The 23,748-nt window shown below is 42.4% G+C and overlaps 1 protein-coding gene across 5 annotated transcripts in view; it reads right to left on the bottom strand.

Annotated features, from left to right (window-relative positions):
* slc4a11 (solute carrier family 4 member 11) overlaps positions 1-23,748 on the bottom strand; it is a 91,018-nt gene that overhangs the window by 14,115 nt on the left and 53,155 nt on the right. For 4 of the 5 annotated variants that reach the window (XM_027274569.1, XM_027274573.1, XM_027274570.1 and 1 more), the window contains exons 4-13: positions 23,183-23,226; positions 19,314-19,542; positions 15,604-15,636; positions 12,311-12,392; positions 11,644-11,767; positions 7,182-7,391; positions 4,641-4,725; positions 3,654-3,779; positions 2,784-2,897; positions 1,350-1,482 (exon numbers count right to left, since the gene is read on the bottom strand). In XM_027274569.1, the coding sequence (XP_027130370.1) occupies positions 1,350-1,482; positions 2,784-2,897; positions 3,654-3,779; positions 4,641-4,725; positions 7,182-7,391; positions 11,644-11,767; positions 12,311-12,392; positions 15,604-15,636; positions 19,314-19,542; positions 23,183-23,226 (1,180 nt within the window). The remainder of the gene's footprint in view (positions 1-1,349; positions 1,483-2,783; positions 2,898-3,653; positions 3,780-4,640; positions 4,726-7,181; positions 7,392-11,643; positions 11,768-12,310; positions 12,393-15,603; positions 15,637-19,313; positions 19,543-23,182; positions 23,227-23,748) is intronic. The other variant, XM_027274571.1, reaches the window with a different exon arrangement.

Raw genomic sequence — 23,748 nt, 5'->3', positions numbered from 1 at the left:
CAACAGTATTTTCACCTCACAGAATAAGGAGTTAGTTTGTGTTATTGATTATTGATTTTAATGTTAACACTTTAATTTTGTTTGTTTGTTTTTGCTTTGAAGGCAGCATAGATAGAAAACACAGTTTCATTTATCCTTTAAATCCTTTAAGTGTTCACAAGTAAAGCAATGTTAAAGAAAAAAGAAATTATATAAAAAGCATTAATAGTGACATAAATAAACTGCAGGGCTGAAAGGTAGGAAAGATATTTAATAATGGCAATCACTATTAAGATTATTAAAAATGCGTACGTGACTTTTTTGTACCAAAAGAAGTTCAGAGTTTTGTTTTTTAATTATAGTTTTGTTGATCAAAGACACAGAACCAGACCCACAGACAACCAACAAACTTATATTTAATAAAAACAAGCTGTGTCAAATTATAGTTTGCATGTTTGTGTTTTAATGAAATCTTTTGAAATCAGAAAATAATTCATAGAACCAAACAAAATTCAACCATTCACTTCCGTCCCAGGATTGATTGTGCAGCCATGAAACAGAAGCACAAAGCTCCCGAAGTGAACCGAACCCAGAACATTCTGGGTTTGGTCTCTCGAAATCGCAGCGCAGAGGGAGTTACTGGCTCCGACTACGTTTAAGCTGTGTCACAAGTTATTAGAGATGATGTCAAAGCAAGAAAAAGAAAAGTCACGCAGGTCTGAACAGTAACAGTACGAGTGTAAGTGCAATAATGTGAATGATTTTTATTGAAAAACTTCAAATCATAACTGAGATGAGTTTGCATACTAAAAACTTGAAGTGATTATTCTTAGTAACATAATTTATGATGCAGTTTAATGGCCAGGAAAATATTTTTACCTGCCAATGGCAGACGGACCAAAAAGTTTGATTCATTTTGGACCCTGCAGTGCAGATATAAATAGAAATATAAAGTAACACAAAGTTAAAGATAGTATTTAACATATAAATTCATGAGAGAGAATACCGTGGATTTTAGTAACATTATTTTTATTTGCTCCTGTTAGTTGAGAGAGGACAAAGAATACGAGAGGACTTAATGTCTGCTGGTTTTGGCTAAAAAGGAACCAGAAGGAAAGATGTGTGGAAACACGGAGCCGAGCTGTCGCACAGACTCCTTCGATAAGAAAACCTTTGTGTACAAAACAAACTTTTCTGTGCCGATGATTCAGCTGCAAACGTCGGCACGATCGGCCAATTTAAAACATTTTTCTGCTTGACAGAGAAGGACGCGCAGCAGCAGATAAAAGAAAACGCAACAATTGCTTCAATAAATTGGACGAAAACAATTGAAGTGAGTTCAGTTTGGAAGCGTGAGGGCAGAGAAATACCTTTTGAAGAGCTTCATGAGCAGACTGACGTTGAAGACGCCTCCCAGGATGAGGAAGAGACAGTTCCACAAACCGATGCAGGCGTAGAAAGCCGGGAAGTCCAGGTTGTAGTCGTCACAGATTCCTCGGATCACTGCGCGCAGGCAAACACACATCCACAGAAAAATGAACAGAGATCATAAAACATGAGTTTATTAGCAATGTGCTCAGGACTGTTTGTGTTTGTGTTTGCTGACTGACGGGTTCTTCTCTGCTCATGCAAATGAGGCGACAGTAAACATGTCGCCTCTCCACTCGCATGTCACGTTGGTTTTTTAATGTGCACAGACTTCCAGAATATAAAGAACAAGACGCACGAATGTCTTTGAACGTTCCAAATTCAATCGGTTGTGCCTGTGTGAGAAATTCTATGTGACAAACAAACACGCAAACAATGAGCCGACAGGAGGAGACGGATCGATGCTGATTTAATCAATAAAATAAAAAGCAAACTGGGTTAATAAGAAGAGAATCGATCCTCTCTCTGTAAATACACACGCTCATAAAATAATAATAAAACAGCAGAAAAGACTTTTTATGCTCCTGCTATAAGTGAAACACTGGAGAAGAACTTTATTAGAGATTTCTACATCAGCACACACACACACACACGGACAAAGGAATCGTAATGGGTTTGTTAGGACCGTAACAATCGGGTTGTAATCTTGAGCAGATTTGTGCGCAGATGAGTTACAACTTTACAAACAAGCCCATTGTTCTGCTCAGACAGGCTGCTGGAAATGCAGCATAATTATCCCCATGAGAATGTGCTTAGCACAATTCTAACCCATTTACTTCAAAGATCATCACACCACAAACCCAACAAACAGCTCTGGTATTAAAACTACATCCTGGCATCGGAGCCGCTGCCTTCTCCTCATCACCGCCTCGTTCTGCAGCTTCCAGACGTCCACATCGTTTAAATTCCAACCAACAAAACCCTGAGCACAGTTTGTAGCTGCTCTCTGTCTGAACTGAGTAAAAAGTTTACATGTTTGTGTGTGATGATGGAGTTTCCCCTGAAACCAACCGTTACGTAACATCAGTGAGAAGAAAGAAAAGAAGTTATTTTCTTCATTCCTAAAAAACGAGAGTTTCTAGAGAGATGTGCTTTTTGCTTGACTGCATCAGGAACATTTCAGGGCACATGTGTGAACAAACAGCTAAATGACTCCAACAGTGCTTTTAAAGGAGAGAGAGAGAGCAGACGAGGACGCAGGACTTTCTAGCTGCTGGTCTAACACGGTTGGGTGCCTCCTTCTCTTGATTTTGACGTAATCTTCTTAGCACTCCACCCACCCCCCAGCCTCCTCTTCAAACCGGCCGTCGGCAGAAACTGTGAACAGATAAGTGTGTCTTGGCAGAGCTGAGCTGAATGAAGGAGGGAAAGCCTACCGCTGATGAAGATGGCGAGGGGAGCCGTGGTTAGAGGGATGACCAGAGGAGAGCCGGCGAACAACGAGTAGATGACCCCGCCGATGCTTTGGCCGATGATGGTCTTCCGAACATCTGGATGGAGAGGACACACACAGAGAACTCTCAGCAGGACGGACCGATGTGTGCTAATTATGTCTGCGAGCTTCGTCTGCAGAGCTGAGCAGCTGAAGTGAATCTCCAATTCATTTTTCAAACAGGGGACGTTAATATGACGGAAAAGACTTTTATTCTAGACCTTAACGCTCAATGATCACTAATGAATGACATGACGTCTCTATGGAGCTGCTTCTTTTAGCTTTTGTTTTTATGGCATGTTAGAACAGAGAGGAGGTGCACATCATTAAAACAAACTGATTTTAAATAAAGGATTTGAACATTTGCTCATTAAAATGTCTAAAACATGAGACCTATATTATAGATTTAGTTGTCAAGCCCAGAGACACCCAGTGTTTCACGTTAACACGTGACCTCACCTGTGAGTCACATCAGACTTTCATCAGCAACTGTGGTTGCTTTACAATGAGGACAACAACTCCCATGATCCCAAGCTACTTCATGATGTCATTAAACTAGTCTTTAAAACTTTTGGATCATAGACTTTCCTTTCCTGACGTGATCCATGGTTAGAGCTCTACGAGGCGAGCCTTCCTTCTTTAACACATCCTCTGTAAAGAACTGTAAAAATAAAGTTTCGTCCTCGTCACAGTCTCTGCACTCACATGAATTCTATTTGCTAGCTGTGGAGACCAATTAACATCACTCATAGTGCACTATGGGATTAGTAGTTTATCCTCTCTGATCTGATGTGACAGTCTTCGACATTCGTACCTATCTCGCCACGAGTGCTTTCGTCATTGAGGGAGCCGAAAGCGATGGCGGGGAGGAGGATGGCGATGTAGAGGAAGATGGCTGTGGTCATGTACTTCAGCAGGGTTTTATTACTGCCGACGATACCTGAGGGGAGACAGACACAAACATATGAGTAATTTCCAACTCATAATGGAGCGGAGGAGGCTCAACACTTTAATTTCAAAACGACAAAAACATTAACAGAGTTCATCGTTCAATGCCTCCACGACCTGGAACATCCAGTACGTACAGTAACACTATTCCACGAAAGCTTTTTTTTTTTTAAGTACATGTAATCTGTTTGAATTTGTGTCATCCATCATTCTGTGAGAACAGTTATCACTGTTATCCAAATGATGGATAACTCACTTTGGAATCAAACATTTTAATTGGGCTCTAATGTGATCACAATGATTTTGGTCCTGTGACCTTCATCAGATGACGGCTATCTGATGACACTCACAAGACAGAAATATCTTGATTTTGTTACAGCCCGATGAATGTGCTTGGATATGATGAAACAAGAAAGGAATGAGAGAGAGCAGCCAAGAAGGAGAATCCTGTTCACCTCAGACGCACTGTGCTCCACGTTACTCACTCTTCAGGTCTTATTTTTCACGTGTACCTCAGCTTGACTGGGCAGAAAGCCTTTTATACATTTGTTGAGAAAAAGAATGATTTGATGAGTCAATAAAACCACCAGTCTGCTGAGACTGCAATGGGAATGTATACGGCCTGATGATTTGGGAAATTACAATAACATCGGCCATACGGGAACATATGGGAGCAGCGAGACATCTGAGACGGTCATTTTAGCAGGATACAGCTCGAGATGTGACACAGATGCAGCACAGATGTATCTGAGGCGAAAGGTGACAGACAAATGAGGAGCTGCCAGAGGCACCCCCCGGTGCGGCATAATAAGGAAGATGATTCACTTTCACTACAAGTCCAGGTCCAGCCTACCATCTGTGAAGTCAGAGGGGTAGAAAGGCAGCCTGCGGCACAAGTCCTCATAAATCCCCCGGCCGGCTTTGAAGAAATCTTTACACTGTGGACAGAAGGGAAGAGGTTAGACTTCCAACCAGGACGCAGCCTGGTAACAGCAGCACGCTGTGGACGCGCCAGTGTGCGCCATCTACAGGCAAGGAGAGTAATCAGAGTAATAAAATAGATGCTGTTTGTGTGTTTGACACTTTAGATTTTACAGTTTTTGTACTGAAGGCGTTCACCAGACTGGATATGACTAATAACAGCAACAAGAACAACAATAAGAAAATCAGCCAAGACTAAGTTCTGTCTTAAAAAGTTAAAAATAATAAAAACCTGCACAATATTTTAATACCTGTAGTGCAATAAGATAAATTCACAGTTGTGCCTCTCTTTGCCTGCAGGTGGCAGTGTGGAAACCTGTAGCTGCAGTTACTTCTCTTGCCTGTAGGGGGCACACAGTGACTTCAAGCCCTTCAGGTACTTTAACTAAAACTATAAAAACTTGTTTTTGTTGCTTATTGATGTTTTTCTTTTTTTACATTTTGCTTTTGGGCAATTTTCTAATTCATCCTTGATGTCTTCCAAAAAAAAAAAAAGAAACGCACAAAAACAGCACAATAGAGCCCGGGGCTGGATCCAACTCATACATTTACTTTCATCCTGCGCTGTGCTGTGGACAATGACACATTTAAATTAAAAATGTGATGACTCAGCTAAGACACTGGTGATTCCACAGGCGGGGCTCTCTGAAAGCTGATTTGAATCATCAAATTTAACGAGATCGAGCCGAGGAAAGCTTCGATTGTGTAATCCAAAACACAGTGAGCAGATCAGCAGGACTGCAGTTAGATGTACATTTAATAAAGATCCCCATGTCCCCAGAGTGATCAGGAATGACAGAGAGACGACAGCAACAGCGAGGGAGAGAAGATTTAGTGTATTTATAGAGAAGAAGTCAAGAGGCAAAGAGCCACATGACTCAAAGAGAGAGACACTTCTTAAAAAGACGAGAAGATCGGGCGTAAACGACCTGACTGACTTATTAACTCAATTATCCAATCAGGTTTATTTTCTTGTTGAACATAGTATTACGTAATTAAACGATTGACGAGGGTGTGTGTGTGTGTGTGTGTGTGTGTGTGTGTGTGTGTGTGAGCAGGAAAAGCCCTCGGGAAACTCATTCCTGCCTCGATTTGTCATCTAAAAAAAGTTTTGACGTTTTTTTGGCAGAACAAACCGATTCACCTCGACGTAAACAAGCTCAGCATCAACATTTCATTTTTTCTCTCTGAGCAGGCTGACTGCTTTTATGAAGCCACACACACACACACACACACACACACACACAGTATACACACACACAGTGTGTGTGTATACTGTGTGTGTGTGTGTTTGTGTGTGTATACTGTGTGTACACTGTGTGTGTGTGTGTGTGTGTGTGTGTGTGTGTGGAGCCTGATCACCAGCTCTTGGCTCAGGTTCGATAAACAAAAGTCTCAGAGAGGAATTACCGTCCACCTGTTTGCCATTCGCTGTGCGCGGTCGATAGAGACGGGGAAACATAAAAACACGAGGACGAGCTGGCCTCGTTTCTTAAAGTAAAGCAAAGTGCTGTGTTCTTGTGGACGTGGACAGAGACGGAGAAGGAGGCTGGTCTCTCTTTTTCCCGTCTTTTCTCTCATTTCATCATTTTCTGTTTCCTCTTGATTTCACCTGCTCGCTCTCCTTCTCTCTCTCCTCTTCGACCATCCCTTCTTCCCCTGTTTCTCTCCGTCTGTCTTCCTCCATATATCCCTCTTTCACTGAGTGGCACTGAGCCTTTCAAGCCCTGGGATAAACACCTAACAAAATCCTCCACTATAAAAAAAAAAAGAAATACAAGGGGAAATGTCTGGGAGCCCTGGCCTGTCAACCGCAACATTAGGAGGAGATGTTGGTCCATGGCATTGAGCAGAGCCCCCTCTGGAGGTGTGTGTGTGTGTGTGTGTGTGTGTGTGTGTGTGTGTGTGCGTGTACATGCACGTGTAGCTAAGGGGTGGGGAGCTCTGACAGTACTGTGAGAGATGTAAGGTCATTTACCCACTGAGGAGGCCTGGCAGGAGTTGATGCTGATTGATTAGGGGGAGAGAAAAGATGGAAGAGTCAAGCCGGCCGAGCGAAGAGGAGGAAGAGGAGGAGGTGAGGAGGGGAGGGAGGAAATGGAAGGTTGAAATGTGTAAATGAATGTGCATAGTTTCATTTCTCTACAGAACCCTGCAGAGAAAATGAGATGACGGAAAGTAAGTGAGGGGTGAGGGAGGAAGACAGGACGGGAGGCTTTGGGAAAATACCTCCAGTCTGACATGTTAGCCAATCAGCGGGCTCCTCATCAGGGCACTGGCAGTGACTCATAATGCCTCTTATGAAAACACGCTGCTTCAGAGAGTGTGTGAATGTGCCTGATCGCTTCAGGTTGTACACACCAGATTTGCTTCTCGCACATTAACACACACACACATAGATGCTGCTGCCCACCTTGAGGGGTTTGTGGCTGCGGGGGTCGGTCTCCTCCTTCCCCAGAGCGGTGGGCTGCTGGTTGGTCGCTGTCAGCTGGTGCCTCTGGAACACCAGCGCCTCCTTAAACTCCTCCTGCGTCTTCGTCTCCAGCAGCTTCTGCCTGAAGGAGATGTCAGAGAACAGGGTGGCGAACGTCCGGCCCAGCTCCATCGCTGTCTTGGTGCTTTTCTGCAGAAGAGCGTACGGAAGTGGGCGTGCATTAGAATAATGAGAATCAATGACCTCTTTGCATTAAATACGACACATACTATCAGACATGTAGCAACATCAGCACTCGTCAAACTAATGAACATTCATTCTCCTGTAACTCTTTATTTGGATAGTTTATATTTGCAACATTTCAACAGCTCATCAGCTGAGAGAAACGTTTCTAAATGTTCAGGCACTAAAACACGATGACAAAAATAATCTGGAGGCAGATTATTCCTGTTTTCAGTCTCCACCACCTGAAAGGAAATATCTTCAGCTCTAACTAACCACTAAGTGTGAATCAAAACAACAGAACAAGAAGCTGAAAGAAGCTAAAATGCTCTGTATAATTCTCTGATAGTGTCACTACAATTGATCTTGTTCACATTACTCATCCCATCGTTAATGTAGAAATGTTAATTACTGCTGATTTAAGTGTTTGGGTGATGCCACAGTAAACTGTAATGCATACCATGAGACAATAAATAAATAAAATGACATTACCTGATAAAACACCTTCATTTATCTGATATTTCATTCACTTTATTAGCCATAAGCAGATCTTCTCATCTGCTGAATTTATGTATAAACTGCCTCTAAATTAAATTCGGAGAAAATGTAATAACATTACAATATGAAAGTCACTGGAACTCATTTGTTTCTCAGCTGCATCTTTTATAAAACCGTCAAATACAGGACTAGAGATCTAAATCTGGTCTTGATCTTAAGGGCTGCTACATCTGAAAGGTGGGTTTGGTAGGTGGTGGGTTTAGAGCCAGGCGTTTTGTTGGGATTTTCTCAATAATCCCACATCTGTTACAAATAACGCTGTCACAAGTCACAGAGTGATGGTAATAATGTCCTGGCAGGCTCCGAGACAGTGCGGTGCCAGGGAAGCCTTGTTAGCCAGGTGGTGATGATACCAACATAGCCGTGCTCAGTGCGTACAGCAGCAGCTGCAGTAAACAGAATAACTAAAGCCTTTAAGCTTTTTCTCAGTGGTAACTGAATTTCAACCGGAGCTGAAAGAGCCGACAGAATGGATCCTGATTAATCTGACGGCTCTCTTTCTGCGTGAAGGCACAGGATCCCTCACCTTCAGTCAGACTATAGCTTCAGATTTAAAGCAACAAAACATCAAAATCTCACTCACAAGAATCAAAGGCTCACAGAGTCACAGAGGCTTGGATTAAAAGGTGAGATACAAAGAGTCCAGTAAGGACACAGAGAGCAGTTCATCTGCATGTGGGGGAGTCGGGCCTGCATTAAAATGGCTAAAGGTAGCAGCTGCAAGCTGGTTCCCCCCCCAGACAGCGATTACAACTCATCTCTCTAAAGATTTCTGTGCTTAATTTAATTGGACATTTATCAAATACTTTACCGCGAAAATATTTCACTCAAAACCCAAAAATGTCAACCTCTTGTTGGCACCGCAGGAAAAGTCAGCAAAGTCACCAAAGTCATTAGGATGCATCTGCTGGGACCCAAAAAATATATAAATATGTGCCAATCCATCAGGGCTATAAAACATTTCACTGGATAACTGAACAATGTGCAGGAGGAAAGGTCAAAGAGGTGCATGGAAGTCAGTGGGGTTTATCCTCTCGGGACCATTTAACCAGAGGAAAGAGGAAGGAAGGAAGGAAGGAAGGAAGGAAGGAAGGAAGGAAGGAAGGCTAAAGATTTTACAGTTTCCACAGAAACTAGTTCTGGAGTTCTGACACAGAGGTCGTGTACTAACACAGTGAACTTATGGATTAATGCCGGAGGATGGACGATGCTGCAGATGCAGTCCTGATACATTTCCCCGTGACCCTGAGTAACCTTCTGCTTCTGCTGTGAATCTAAGTTAACTACAGCTGCCGTCCTCCATAAAGGACGGAGCTACACACACTTTGGAGACACCTGACCAGTCTGAGAGCATTTCATACTCATCATTTGAGTTTTCCATTGTGGGATTTATTTAAGTTTTGAAGGTCACTAGTTTGATTAACCAGGGCCGGCGGGGAACATGTGGGTGCAGGAAGTGTGTAACAAAGTGTCATCCACATCACAGACGGAGGGCAGCTCAGCAAAAGTAGCAAAAAGAGCTCGAGGAGTTTGAGGGCGAGCGTACATGAATGTGTTGACAGGCGCTTTCAGGTATGTGTTTAACTGAGTGAATGAGAAACAGAACATTTTGAAGAAAGGTCATGTCTGTTCAGCACATTCAGAAAGAAAAGCCACAGACGCTGTAAAGCTCTGTAAGTGGTGGCTGATGGAAACGGTCCACCCTGACACATGCTAGATTACATACATTTACCAACCAAAGGAATTCCCATTATCATCATCATCATGCTCCTTCAAAGATTCCTTCTTGCAGAAGCAGTCACCATCAAGGATAATTGAGACATAATAGTGCGTTCTGTTTACTTGGGGCTTAGATTAATGTCTCTGATAATGCCATTAGTGGTTGTGATTGCTGCCTCAAAGACTGGCATGGAGGGCGCTGGGAGCATTGCAGAGGGCACACTGCACATGATGCAGTGAGCTGAGGCATCGCTGATTGGTGGTTCTGCAGTTTGATGGTGGGTTGGTGGACATCGTGTTCTTTTCGGGGAACTAGGAACAGGCATGAAGGAATCCCCCTTTCCTCAGCAGAAACAGGGTTTGTGTGGTTTTGCATCTGGAGTGGGGGCAACAATCAGAGCTATTCAAAGACAAGAGAGTCTCCATGTAAGTGTGTATGTGCAGGTGTGTGTGTGGGGCTGAGTGGTTTGATGAGAAGCAGAAAGAGTTCATGCTTTGATGGAACGGTGGGTATTACAGGATCTGCAGCACTCTCCATCGGCTACAGCTCGCTCATCAGAGCTGAAGGAAAACAGCAATCCTGCACAACAGTGACCCGAAAGGTTCAGCCAACAGGAACACTCGGGCCCACGCACGGTACCGAGGCTCTCTGACTGGACTCAGCTCAGCAGACGTTTGGCAGCTTTGCAGCTAGCCTGCCAGCATCTTACATTTTAGGGAAAAGTTGTTTTTATTTCGAAAACCAAATGATAAAATGTAAGAGGAGATTCTATTTTAAGGCCCAAACACTCTGTGTAAGTGTTTATTTCACTTTAATTATTGAGCCACATAATCAGAAGCTCATTTGTGTTTTTACCATCAACATTTTCTGGCCTGTCATCTTGTTTTTACCGTTACGTGTTGTTATAAAAATTAGGGTTACACAGCTAGTTGGATGTTTTAACTTATACAATGTCTGTTCTTACATTATATGTTCTTAGGGCACTTCCCTTGCACTTATTGATGTTTTACTCAGACTGGCAGGGTAAGGTAAAGTCCAGGTTAACGTATAAATAGAGGAATTTGAGAACAGAATGAGTCAGGGAGATGACATCAAGATTGGGGACATCCTGGCTACTCATTAGGTGATAAGATGTTTAAAGGCATTATATGCAAATTGACTGTTAACAATTTACAGGGGTTGAGACAGCCCATCTTCAGGAAAATGTATAAGAACCAACTGTTAGAGCTCCTCAGGGAGCCTTTTTCTCTGTAACCTCTTTAGTGTGTTGCACTGTGAAACGCTCCTCTTGTACAAGAACAATAAATTCAACTTAAACTTTGATGCTTTGAATTCGATCCTCCTTATTTAAGGGTTTTTCTTTAAAATTCCTGTAACACGTGTGGTGATCGGTGTCTTCCTGCAGGAGGAAACACGACAGGTTTTTTTAAATCTGAGAACTTTTGAGGTAAAAAAATATGTAAAAGTATGAAATGATTCGTTCTATAGTTTCACCCAGAACTGAACTCGCTTTTATGAAATCCAAACTTAATTGGACTTGTGACAGGTCACTGAGAGCGAATTTCCAAGAGCAGACTAATTAAAACAAAGTTTTAACTGTTGTGAACTTAATATACTTTTCCTTTTAAATATAGCAGCTAAAAGCAGAGCAGGAGGGTTATGCAAATGATCAATTAGTTGTGCTTCAGCAGCAGGATGCTTCCACTGATCATATGGTGAGTTGGACTTTACTAACTCGTACACCTGCAGCTCACACGCCTTCAATGACTTTTAGCTTTAAGCAAAGACGAGGGATTAGAAAGTAGGAGGAATATTTTTGTTACATCGATTTCAGCATGAACAGTAAATGTAACAAACAACCATGTCTACAAATGCGTCAGTGATCCACCAAAGTCAGATGAATCCTGCACATCGTTTCCTCCCTGTGGGGGTAGCAGTTACCATTTTGAGCGGGGCCAGGATCAGGATGACATAGCGGACCTCGCAGCAGTTCTCCCCCCAGTTTTGCGGCCTCTCCAGGCGGGAGATGCACACGTGACGCCTCTGGAGATGCTTCACGTTGCAGCTGGAGCGGAGAGAGGGAAGAGAAGGAGGTTTCATAAATGTCAACACCTCACCTCGGCGACAGCAACCTTCATTTCACTAGATTAACCCCTCTCTCTCTTTTGGGTTGGATTTATTTCCTTTTGACAAATAAAAAAACACGTTTCTCATATTTTGAACTTCATACAATTAAAGGGCCGGTGTGTGACTCAGTGACATCTAGTGGTGTAGTTGCTTCCTAGCATGATGGAGAAACTATGGTGAGAGTTTAGTTCGTCCAGCGTCTGTAGATATAAAAGTCTCATTCTGAGGTAATCTAATTATCTAATCATCACAGATTTAATATATTCATATTCTGTGAATAAAGCCCCTAAATCTGACTTTTTAGGTCTTGGTAACCCTTTTTGTCGTCATGGTAACAGTAATAAACATAACAAACACCTGACCATGGTCAGTGTTGGAGCATGTAACATACAGTTATGTATTGAGGAAAGATATTTCTCCAACAATCAATGAATGGATAGAAATAATTCAGACACACATTCATGCACAGGTCATGACTTACAGGATGCAGAGCCAGGACTGTTGGTACTGGACCCCGGTGGCGGTGGCTGTCACCCCCTGGATGGTCTCTGACAGCAGGTGGACTGTGAGGGGAAAGGTCAGAGGTCAAACACACACAAGTTAACTGAGACCGACCTCATGTCCAGTTTGATCCTCACACACACACACTCACACACCAACAATGCATGTCATCCCTGCACTGCAGCTGCCTGCAGCCTATGATGCACGCTCACATGTTCGTTATTCATATTCATCAGATCCGAACATTTAAAAATAAAACCTGACTCTAACATCTTTAACTCGTCAGCCTGAAACGTTCAATAGAAACCTAAAGCTGTGCCAAGCTTCTCGATGTGACGTCTACATCAGAAGTGCCTAACAAGCTCGCCTTCTGCTTTGGACAGCGATGCCAGTCTGCACTGTGTGCAAACACCACACCGCCACATGCTAATAACGATGTCCATCCAACCCCAGAAAGCCCCGACGCTCATGTTTGCAGATTAAAAAAACACATTTCATTATGTTTCCGTGTTTACACAGAACAAATCATTAAAAATGTGAAACCGGGGTCTCTGCTGAGCCCGGCTCACTGCTTCCTAATAAGAGGAATCTCCCTTTCCGTCTCCTCACGCTGCGAGTGATGAATAATCGTGTTTTGGGGGATATTCTACAGCAGACTATCCCAAACCCCTCAAGAACATTCAGCGTGCATTGGCTTGCAACGTCCTCTTCGACTCATCAGCACTGAGCAAATTACAGGGTGGAAATGTTTTGTATCGTAAGCAGCGGGGACGATCATTTCCATATCATTCTGATTTTCCCTGCCAGTGGTTTCTCCCTTTTTTTTCTGCCAGTCTTTGTCTTTCTCTCCATCACTCTCCTTTTCTCTCTCTCTGCCATGCCGTCTCATCAATAAAGTATCCTCCATTCATGCCAGAAAATGATGGCCGTCACCATGACAACAGTATCACAGTGCTCAAGGAGTGAGAGAGTCAGGAAGGGAGAGAGAGAGAGAGTGAGAGAGAGAGAGAGATAGAGGGGGGTCGCAGACAAGAGAGACAGAGAAATAAGAGAGAGAGTGAGACAGAGAGCATGTAGATAAAGAGTAAGAAGGGAAGAGAGAAAGAAAAGAGGCCTGGAGAGAGAAAGAATGACGAGGAAGAGAGGGGGGGAGACGGGAGGAAGAGGAGAAACAGGGGAGCCACAGAGGGAGAAAAATAAAATGCAAGAGAAACAGGAGCAAAGAAGGACCAAGGGAATGAAATAAATAAATCACAGCAAAAAACAAAGAACGTGACAAACAGGACGGAAAATGAGAGTGAGACAAGATGAAAAGAAGCGCGGGAGGGAGACAGAGGGAGGGAGACAGGGAGGGAGACAGAGGGAGGGAGACAGAGGGAGGGAGGGACGGAGAAGTGAAGTAGGTGGACTGGGATTCAATTCAATTAATAGCAGTAAGCCTGACAGCCATGTAATAATCAAAAACCATCCAATTTCTCATTGACGTCAGGGAGGAGAAGAGGGGAGAGACAGAAAAGAGAGAGATGCAAACAGAACAAAAGAAAGATTCAAAGATAAAGAGAGGACGAGAAAGAGGCAAGTGAAGACGAGGCAGACGCAGAGACGACGAGTCTTCATGTGGCGTCTGTGGTCCTCCATACCAGCAGACATGTGAGAGCTGCTGTCAGCATCACGTGTCCGCGTTCACATTTCACTATTCTTCTACAAAATGAGATATTAGCTTCTAATCAAGCAGCCGCTCCTCTCTGCTGCATACATTATTCTGATGTGCATTTACTTAAAGGTCCCCTCGAGACACAAGACAAAGAAACATTTCCTGTTTGGAATAATAATTAGGATCTGCTGATTTAATAGCAAATGTCAAATCACATTTTTGAGTTATTTCTTTAGGTTAATGGAAAGCTGACCACAGCGTTCCCTCCATCCGCCCTCACCAGCTGAGGTGATCAAACCTGACTCAGGTTGAATAATTAGGACGTGCAGCATATACATTTGTCAGCTGTGTTCAGATTTCTGCATGGTTTCGTCAGTATGCAAAATGAAAAAAAACCTACAGATGCTCACGCGCTGCATATCAAATGTGACTTCAAAAAAATGAGAAGGAGGCAGAGCTGGATGTTCTTCCCTCTTTGATCTGTTCTTGGTGAATTGTTTCACGGCATTCTCACAGTTTCTAGAAATCACGTGAGGGCAGTCCATCACAGATCAATAAATATGCTAAAGCAGTCAGAAAACAGTGATGTTCATGTTTCTAACATCAGCAGCAGAGATGAGATGTGAAAGTCCTTTTGGCAAGGAGACTCCTTACATTATGCTCAGAGGTGACCTCAATAAAACCTCCTGATCTTATGCTGCCTTAAAGATTAACTGTGGTCTCAACCACTGGTCGAGCTGTCAGCGAAATCACGCACACACACACACACTCATAAACACATGCACGCACGCACACGAGGGAGATGATTGGTTTCCTTCAAACCAACCTGTGGGTTGTGGAGGGCACGTTGAAGGAGATGATTAAAACACAGGAGGGGCTCCATACAGCGGCGGAGGATGAAACACTTACTGTATATTAGCTCCATCACAGCCAATCACCATGCAGGACACAGACGCTGTGATATCACATGGTGATGAGAGGACCACTAGGACTGGGTCAATGGTGACACCTTGTTATCTTGAGAGCTTGTCAATAATCTTCTACTCGCTTACATGAAACAAATTACATTAATGGTAAATACACCGACGTCCTACACGGATACGGATTCAAAGTGAAGTGCCGCATACATCACCGGCTAAAGTCCAATTATGTAACCAGTCTGAAAAACAACGCACCTGAATATAAATCAAAACATTTTTTCTACCAAGGGCATGACTCCAACGCCAAACACGCTGATTGAATTATTCAGATTTGATCCCTTCCAGCTCAATCAAACGGACTTATTAATTTTGTCAATTTTAACTCAAAGAAGCAGGAGCTTCTTCTTCTTTTCTTTTTTTTCCCCTTTACAAAAAGAGCTAATAACAATATTGGACAATGAGTCCGCTGGACGGAGAGGGCGTTGATTTGAGGGGCAGCTGAAGAGCCGTCGATATCTGTGACACGGGAGGGATTGCTGGTGTCTGTAATCATTTGATGACTCAATGGATCGACCCAGTCCCGAGCGTGGAGAGGAACACAAATGGCATACTGATGGTGATTGGTACAGAAGCAAAAACCACTGATTGCAGCCTCGTGGCGGCTGATGCTGACATTTTCACCCAATTAGCACGGCTTACCGTCATCAAAGAAAACGAAACTTTGAGACTTGTCTGCATGTGGAGAGAAAAAAAACCAAGAGGAGAAACCAGAGAGTCAGTTCAGTCATCAGCTTTCCTGATCAACAGGCGAGACTTTCTTAGATTTCATACAAACAAAGAACACACACACACACACACACACACACACATATATATATAGACACACTTTCTGGTTAACAGGCGCGCACATAAATATCTCTGCTGAACAGAAGCTTCATTTCCTGCCCTCCTTTACCTCATGCATATTAAATATCATTTTCCAGAGAAAATCCCTCAATGTCTCGTCTTTGTTGGGCGCAGAGAGATCTTATCATGATTACCGTCTACAGGCTATTACCAAAAAATTGGATTTTATCACTGATAGCAGTTATGTGTGCAAAGAAACCGTCAATGAAGAGATCAAGATGAGAAAAATGACATGTACGGCCACCGTTTTCTTTTTTTCTCCATGTGCTAAAGAGCTTGAATTAATGCTTCCAGTTTAGTATTCTGATCATTCCTGCAGAGCGTTACAGAGATTTTCACAGTGAAAAGTCACGCCGCCGGCCTGGAAAAGATATATTATTATTATTATTATAACGGATAGACGGTTGATTCAAAAATACACAGCAGCTTTCCTGTCGAACACAGTTAATCACATGCAGGATACTTACAGCGCCTGCTGTCAGAAAATAAACATGTATCTGCAAATATGTTGTTTAGAAATACAGAAATAGAGATGAGTAATAATCCCCCTGCTTTAACAGATGCTCATGTATTTTTGAATTCATTAAACATGTTGTCAGGGATGCTGTGTGCATTTCTTCTGAAGACCTTTTGATCCCATGAGCATCTTGTTTTAAAAGACGTCCCAGAATTAAAAATGAAGAATGTGTAACTGTTATTCAGTTTGATTTGAGCTGGCAAATCAAAAAATAAATAAAAAAAACACAGGGGGATTATGCAAATTGAGACGAAGTGGAGAGCCGGCGAGATCGATCAAAGGTGACAGCAATTTAGGGAGAAATTATGGTACAGTCATCACAAATAGGGCACACAATCAGCGGCGCATATTGCAACCGAGCGCTGCTGCTGCGAACAGAATCATGGAGGAAGAAAGGAAAATACAATTATACAATACATCATTACTCAAAATATTGACAATTAGTCATTCTGTGGCAGCCGCTCATCACTGCTGTAAGCACTGTCATCATCTTCTGCATCCTCCAGCCATTTATCGGTTTAAATACTTGGACTATCTTGAAGGACAAAGTGTTTTTTAATCAATAGAGGCATGTTTAGTGTTTACAGTGGCTGACGTGATATTATTATCAATGCATTGCGTCATCATCTGCTGTTCATTACCCCTCTGTGTGTGTATTGTGCAAATCCCAGGAGAGAAGTGAACAAAAAAACAAGTTGGCCTCTAAAAATCGACTCGTCTCTCTGTACAAGTTGGAGCAGGACTAATTATCTCTGTGGGCTTTCATCTTTTTCATTTCTGTAATTCTCTGTTCTTTCTGTGCCCGTTATAATCTCGCCCTGTCCTCTTTATCTCACAGCTGTACAGTATTATACTCCAAATGAGCTGGTCGGCTCGCCAAACGTATCACACCGCTGTGGCAGAGTGAGCGTAGATATGGCAGAAATTAATACCTGAAGAGATATGTGCCATTGATAACATACTTAACATGCAATATGAATGTATTCCCCCAGGAAGAGCCTTTGTTCCTCCCCCGGAGATATTTCCCCCTCACGGCAGCAGTGAGTGTTTTGGCGTGTGAATGTTCGTGATTTTAATTTAGTGATCCTACGTGCATCGCGGGGATTCTAACACGGAGTGAAGGGAATTTATTGCAAAACAAGATACTGAAGAGAAACATGTCAGAAAAGAAATTCACCTTCTGGAGTGCTGCGTATTCTTATTGAATTATTCACTGAAATCCACTATATGTCGATATAATGTGATAGCTACAGTACAGTCGTGCTGCTCATGTTAAACTGTAAATCTTTGTCATCTTTATTTGTTGCATAATTGTGCAATTGTTACATCATTGCTCTGTGCAACTAATTATCAGCCAATTCTCATCTCTGCTGTAACTAATGCAAATCCCCAGAGTGATAACTCAAGTTCTAACACTACTTTTTGTTGCATAATATTAAAATAAAATCATGTATACTGTTTGTGAGGTATAACTTCGATATGAGTAAGACTGCTAAGGTCTGATAAGCACTGATTTGATATAATAATCAAAGCAACACCAGTATAACTGATTTAAAAAGATTTTCTTATGTTGCTTTGTGTGATTTTAAAATTCAGTGAAGCTCCTGAATGTTCAAACAGAAGCAGGAAGGCTTTTTGTTAAGATGGCAGCGCCTTCGTGGGTTTTCTCAGAGACAAACAGTCGAGGAGCAGCAGCAGTCTCCAACATCTTGTCGAGAGTCTCAGAGCGCCATTTGAAAAGCTAAGTGAGTGATCGATGACAGAAGTCAATTATCACCTCACGGATCTGTCAGAGGCGGCTGTGCAGGGTGAGCATCACCACCACCACCACCACCCACCTCTGACTAACCATCAACAACTGCGGACACCAGCCCAGCCAGACAGGAAAACACTGGAGAACATGACAGGCAGACTTTACGCTGCCATTACCTCCACATGCAGTGCTGAGAAAACCCGTCTCATGTTTTCACAGCTTCCTTAAGCCTTCAGAAAACAGCCCGGCAACATTGATGGACTGAAAAATATAAAACATGTCTTTTTCGATTTTTTTTTCTTGTGACATCTTTTGATTTGCCAAATAATTACTTTTGTGAATGCAGCGTTCAGTACAGCTTGCAGGCAGAGCGGGGCTTCAACAATGGGTACATACAGTTATGTAAGAAGGCGGATTTCTCCTGCTCTAATGGGCTGAGGAGGAGATTCGCCTTAACCAAGAGGCTTTGCTACTCAGCCAAAAGGACCTGTGCTGGAGGGACTGAACTAATGTGACAGGGATCTGTAAGCCGACAAATGGGACAAACCTGGGGAAACTATGGTGCATTTCAGAAATGAATTTATGCATTAGAGGAGAGTAAGGTGTGCATAAAGCGAGCATATCGCACAGTTTTTCCGGTACAATAAATCTATGATTTTCAGGTCCAAAGGAAAGGAAAGAATTTACCCTGAAATATTAAATTAAAATGTTTAACATTTTATTTTAATATTTCAGTGTAAAAACAGGAAAAGTGGCAGTGATTTAAATGGCAGCAGGTTGCAGTGCTGAAAAGAATCAACCAAAATGTTTACAAAAGCATTTCCAATTATCTGAAAAATATTGAACTACTACTTGACCATGAATAGAAGCGAGAGAGATTTTATTCTTTGTGGCTGTGGTCAATAACAAACAGTGAATTCTGTGTATGGTAACTTCTACTTTGTGCAGTTCTCCTGGGAGATGTTTGTCTGAACATGTAAATGTTTGCCAACACGATCCAGCACATTGAGCTTTGTCCACTTAAAAAAAGCTGCGGGGCAAATGAACAAACAAACTTTCCTCCGGGTCTTAAAAGCTTCTTGAACCATTCTCAAGTCTATCTGACAATTCTGCTCCCGAGCCTGAGGTCGGTGTTGGCGTGCAGATGTCAGATGTTTCTAGGTCAGGTGTCAGACTTTTCTGGATACACTTGGTACAAGTCTTATTTTGCACGTCTACAGATTTTCTGCTTACCGTTGACCTCCTGCGCTCCTGCATCTGTGAAAAGCATGCTCATCACCTCCTCGAAGTTGCAGCTGGGCTCGGACGTATGGCTGTCCTGGCCTACGTGGTGCAACATTCTCTTCAGGACGTCGTCCAGAGAGGCAGCCGTCTCATCCAGCAGGATAGTGGCCCTGGCCAGGAAGCCGTCCAGGTCCCGGTGTGCCCGGACTTCCTCCTCAAAGTTCATCAGCTTCACATACTGTGGAGAAGATTGCATTCTTTCAAAGTTGGACAGCGTTCAGTGAAACCGGAATAAGATGCTTCCACCCTAGTTTGTGGAGAAAAGACCCAAGGCACATTAGTCATTTTATAAAGTTGTTTGCTTGTATCCAGTTTGGTCTGGCAACATAATTAGCATCTCAGATATATTTCTAAGCTGAAAAATATCCCAAACAAGCCAAGGTATTTATACGGCGATGATGTCGGATTTGCATTTGTGAAACTAAAAGACAACACAAGCGTCCTTGCTCAGCGAGCTGTATCTCATCTTCAGTTTTTCTGTTGATCAGTGTTAGTCAGTGTATTTTTTCAGGACAATCAAATAGATTTTATTTCTATAAAAGTGGGCATGGATTTATTATATGTTTTGCAGATAGTTGTAGTTTGACGGGGGTCACGATACCTGAATGATTGACAGATCTGTCTGTCATGTGATTGGATGCTTGTCTGCTGTCTGGCCGTTTGAGCAGATCTACAGTCCGTGCATGTCTCATGTTAAAGTATCACTTCAGATACGAGCGTGTTAATATTACTGAAGCAGTATTTTACATGCTGTGGCTGATTTAAACACAAGTGTGAGTTAACACAGCAGTGCAGTTTAATTCAGCTGTGACATGCCTCTGAGCCCTTTGCAGAGAGATGGCTGTTTCTCAACACAGCTCTCAGCTGGCATGGCATCAGACCCTAAATGAAGATGTGTTATTCAGGGGCCTGGAGCCAAAATCACCAAGACTGAAACTTAGGATCCGTGGGTTCCAAACAAAAGCATTTATATGCACCAACACAAATGTCCTAAAGATCTGACCTTAAAATATCCCTGCATGCCACCCCCTCTGAGACAAACAGTGTAGCGTTTCAAACAGCAGAGACTACGCCTCTCTACGGTCCGTCAAACTTGGACCAGTGGTGTCTGAGAATCACCTGAAAGACGAGATGGACAGAGAGATGAACACAGCTCGATTAAGAGCCCAGACGCCCACCAGTCCTCGATGCCATCGATCGCGTGATTGACAGAGGTTCTGAAGATGAATGGACCCCCTGCTGTTCCTTTCAAAATAAAACAAGCGCCGAGGAGGAAGTCCATGTCCATGAGTTATTCGTAGAACTAAATTTAATTTGTTGTCTGTACAAATCTCTCAGAGCTCAGGTCTTTTCCACCTCAGGTCAAGTGATTAAAAGGTTACAAAACTGAATAAATCTCTCATTGATTTTTCAAACTGAATGTCATGAGCTGAGTGAAAAGTGCGCAGCGTTGGCAGAAACATAACCAAAATTCACTCTATTTATAGAACACTGCAAATAAACAGATCCAAAACAAAGTTCTTGGCGAGGAAGGGAGGATGTGACCATGTGAAAATGATAAAAAAAAAAACAGAAGGAGAGAGCAAACAAACAGAAATGTAATACAGAACGGGGAGATTAGTGAAAGAAGCAGGCAAGCTGTTGGCAGGAACGCGGCACAACAAAGTGAGATCTCTGACAGGCTCGTACTGAGGAAGGCTGACAGCCTCGGTCACCCGCTCAAACCGATGCCCTCTGGGTGCTGCTTTAAACTCCTTGAACTGTGGAGGTAGAGCAACATCCATTTATCAGCAGCGTGAGAGATGCTTTGCTGTGCACACACAGGAGTCTGATAATATGACTCCCACTTTTAACCTTTTTTGGTCATTTCTTGGATGTTTTATTAAATGTGAATGATTTCTTTTGGCAACACTAACATGTTAGAGATGATTTATATTCCTCTTGTAGACTACATCATCCTATTTCAGTCTGGCTTTCATGCTCCCTTGTGTTGTTCAGCCTTTACATGCTCCCACAGGGAAATATACTCGGAGACCTTGGGATTGATTTACAAAGCTCCCGTATGCAGATCATACGCAGCTGCAGCTCCATATGACACATCAGTATAAGTCCTATTGATGAACTGGTGCACTGTATGGATCTTGTCAGATTTCATACAATGTACTATAGCTGAAGATAAAAGTTGCAATTATTGGTGTAAATGCCCAGAGAGAGAAGCAGCGCGTCAGTTTGAATTTTGTACTTTCACTGTATCGTCTGCACGCCTTCCTCACTGCAGGCTTGATTACTGTAACTCTCTCTTGTCTGGTCTGCCCTGCAAAGAGATGCACATGATCTAAAATGCAGCAGCAGGTGTGTGCTGACCCGGTCCAGAGGCAGAGGACACATTACACCTTACTGATTCAAAGCATGGCCTGAGAGTCTGCTGTGTTCCTCTGACACTCCAGGCCACGAGTAAGAGGAAGTCAGGATCTGCAAACAGTTTTAAACTTGAAGCGATCCTTTTAATTATTCTTATTGTATTTTTCATCTTGTTTGGATTCATTTGACCTTTATTTATTTTATTTATATTTGTTTTATCACTTCGTATGTCTGTAATTTATCGTGTGAAATACAAATAAACACGGAACAAAGCCGTGATTTCTGCCAACATGGAACAATCAATGAAATCAGCAGCTATTGTGTTTGTTCGCACACAGTGCACGGCTCTGTCTGTAAGATCCACGTCAGCCTGATTCAGGGACATTTTAATTGATCAGATTTATTAGTACTGATCAAATTCTCATGCTTCACTTTACAGCTGCTGTATACATATCGTCAGTGTTTTAAATCCCACATAAAGAAGCTGCTTTCTTTCATATTTCAAAGGTCGTTCCAACTCATTCATGCGTTTATTTCAAGAAGATTAGAATGTAACTCTTCCAAAACAAGCTGCCAGGCAGCTCTTATCAAACCTGCAGCAAGCTCCCAGTTTGTTTTACTACTGGTTTAACTCTTCATGGTTTGGGAGCAGCCCTCTTAGATCTTCTGCTATGATTTTTTAAATACCAACAACCACACAAAAAAAAACTTTTTTTTAACATGCAGCAAAACTATGAAACTCAAGAGATGGAAGCTCTGTGAATAAATAAATAACTTTCAGTTCTACCTTTAACTACGTGTTTTTATCCGAGTATATCTGTTCTTGTATTTACTTGTTTTCACTTTTGTAAAACCCCGCTGAGATACAGCCTCTGTATGAAGGCTGCTACATGAATAAAATATGTATTTATTGTATATTTTTAAGCAGCGTGCCTTTGCTAAAACACGACAAGCTTCTCAGATGGAACAAAGATGACCAGCAGCAGATGGACAGCAGAGCCGTGTCTTATAGAAACTGGACTGGATTTACAAACCTCACTGTGCATATGGGGCTGTGGGCTATTACAGCATATTGGGAAAAACAGGAGTCTGCATTGCATGAATCTTGATGTAATGAAGCTTGACGACTTCATTTACAGAAATATTCTTTCTAGTCTGTCGTTTACGGCTCCTGCTCAATCACTTCTACTTTTACCGAAACTAATTTCTCTACGATAAACATACAGTGCAAGAAGCCAGCTGCCTATTGGTGGATGGCTGCTTAACGAGGCTCTTCCTGTGTGCATTAGTTTAAAATCAACTAAATGTTAGAACTAACTTTTAACTAATTCAATGCTGTGGGCTTCGTTTGCATCTTGTTTGTATGATCTTTAAATCTCCTATCTTTACTGCCAAACATCACATTTTCCTTTAAGTAATATTTCATTGCATTTAAGTGAAAGAATATTTATGCTTACCTTTCTTGATGTGTTCAGTAACACGCAACCGGAGTCGTCAGCGTCTGAGGAAGAACAAAACAGTTAGAGGTTTGCGGAAATTAGACATTCAGAGCGTCTGCAGAGAATATATTCAGCTTTACACTGAAATGTTTCACATATATATTCGTGCTATGACACAAAATGAGAGAGAGAGAGACATGGGGAGTTATAACCGCCACCACAAGGTCACCTCATGACTCCAGTTTTTAAACAATATGTAAGCGTTTGCTTTTGTTGAATCTGAATATTACAAGTTAAACAGCTTCATGTTTGAATGCAAATCTGCAGTGACTTGGTAATTATCATGTTTTGTATTTGCATTGAAAAGCAACAGAGGCTCATTACTGACTTCTGAAATAAAGATCAGGAGTAACGAGCACTCAGCCTGTATAGAAAAGCGGCTGAGACTCACAGTGATGAAAATGTCAAGAGGCGAGTCTCTAAACGCTCTCATTGAACAGGGATTGGAAGTTCTCTGCTGATAAGGCTTTAATACACACGTCTGTGGAGCCGAGGCGAGTGCTCAGATAAAGTACAAAGGTCTG

The sequence above is a fragment of the Larimichthys crocea genome, chromosome XXIV, assembly GCF_000972845.2.
Source record: "Larimichthys crocea isolate SSNF chromosome XXIV, L_crocea_2.0, whole genome shotgun sequence".
In the NCBI taxonomy this organism is placed as follows: domain Eukaryota; kingdom Metazoa; phylum Chordata; class Actinopteri; family Sciaenidae; genus Larimichthys; species Larimichthys crocea.
The sequence above is the reverse complement of the archived record's forward strand: the minus strand, read 5'-3'. Positions and strand labels throughout refer to the sequence as shown.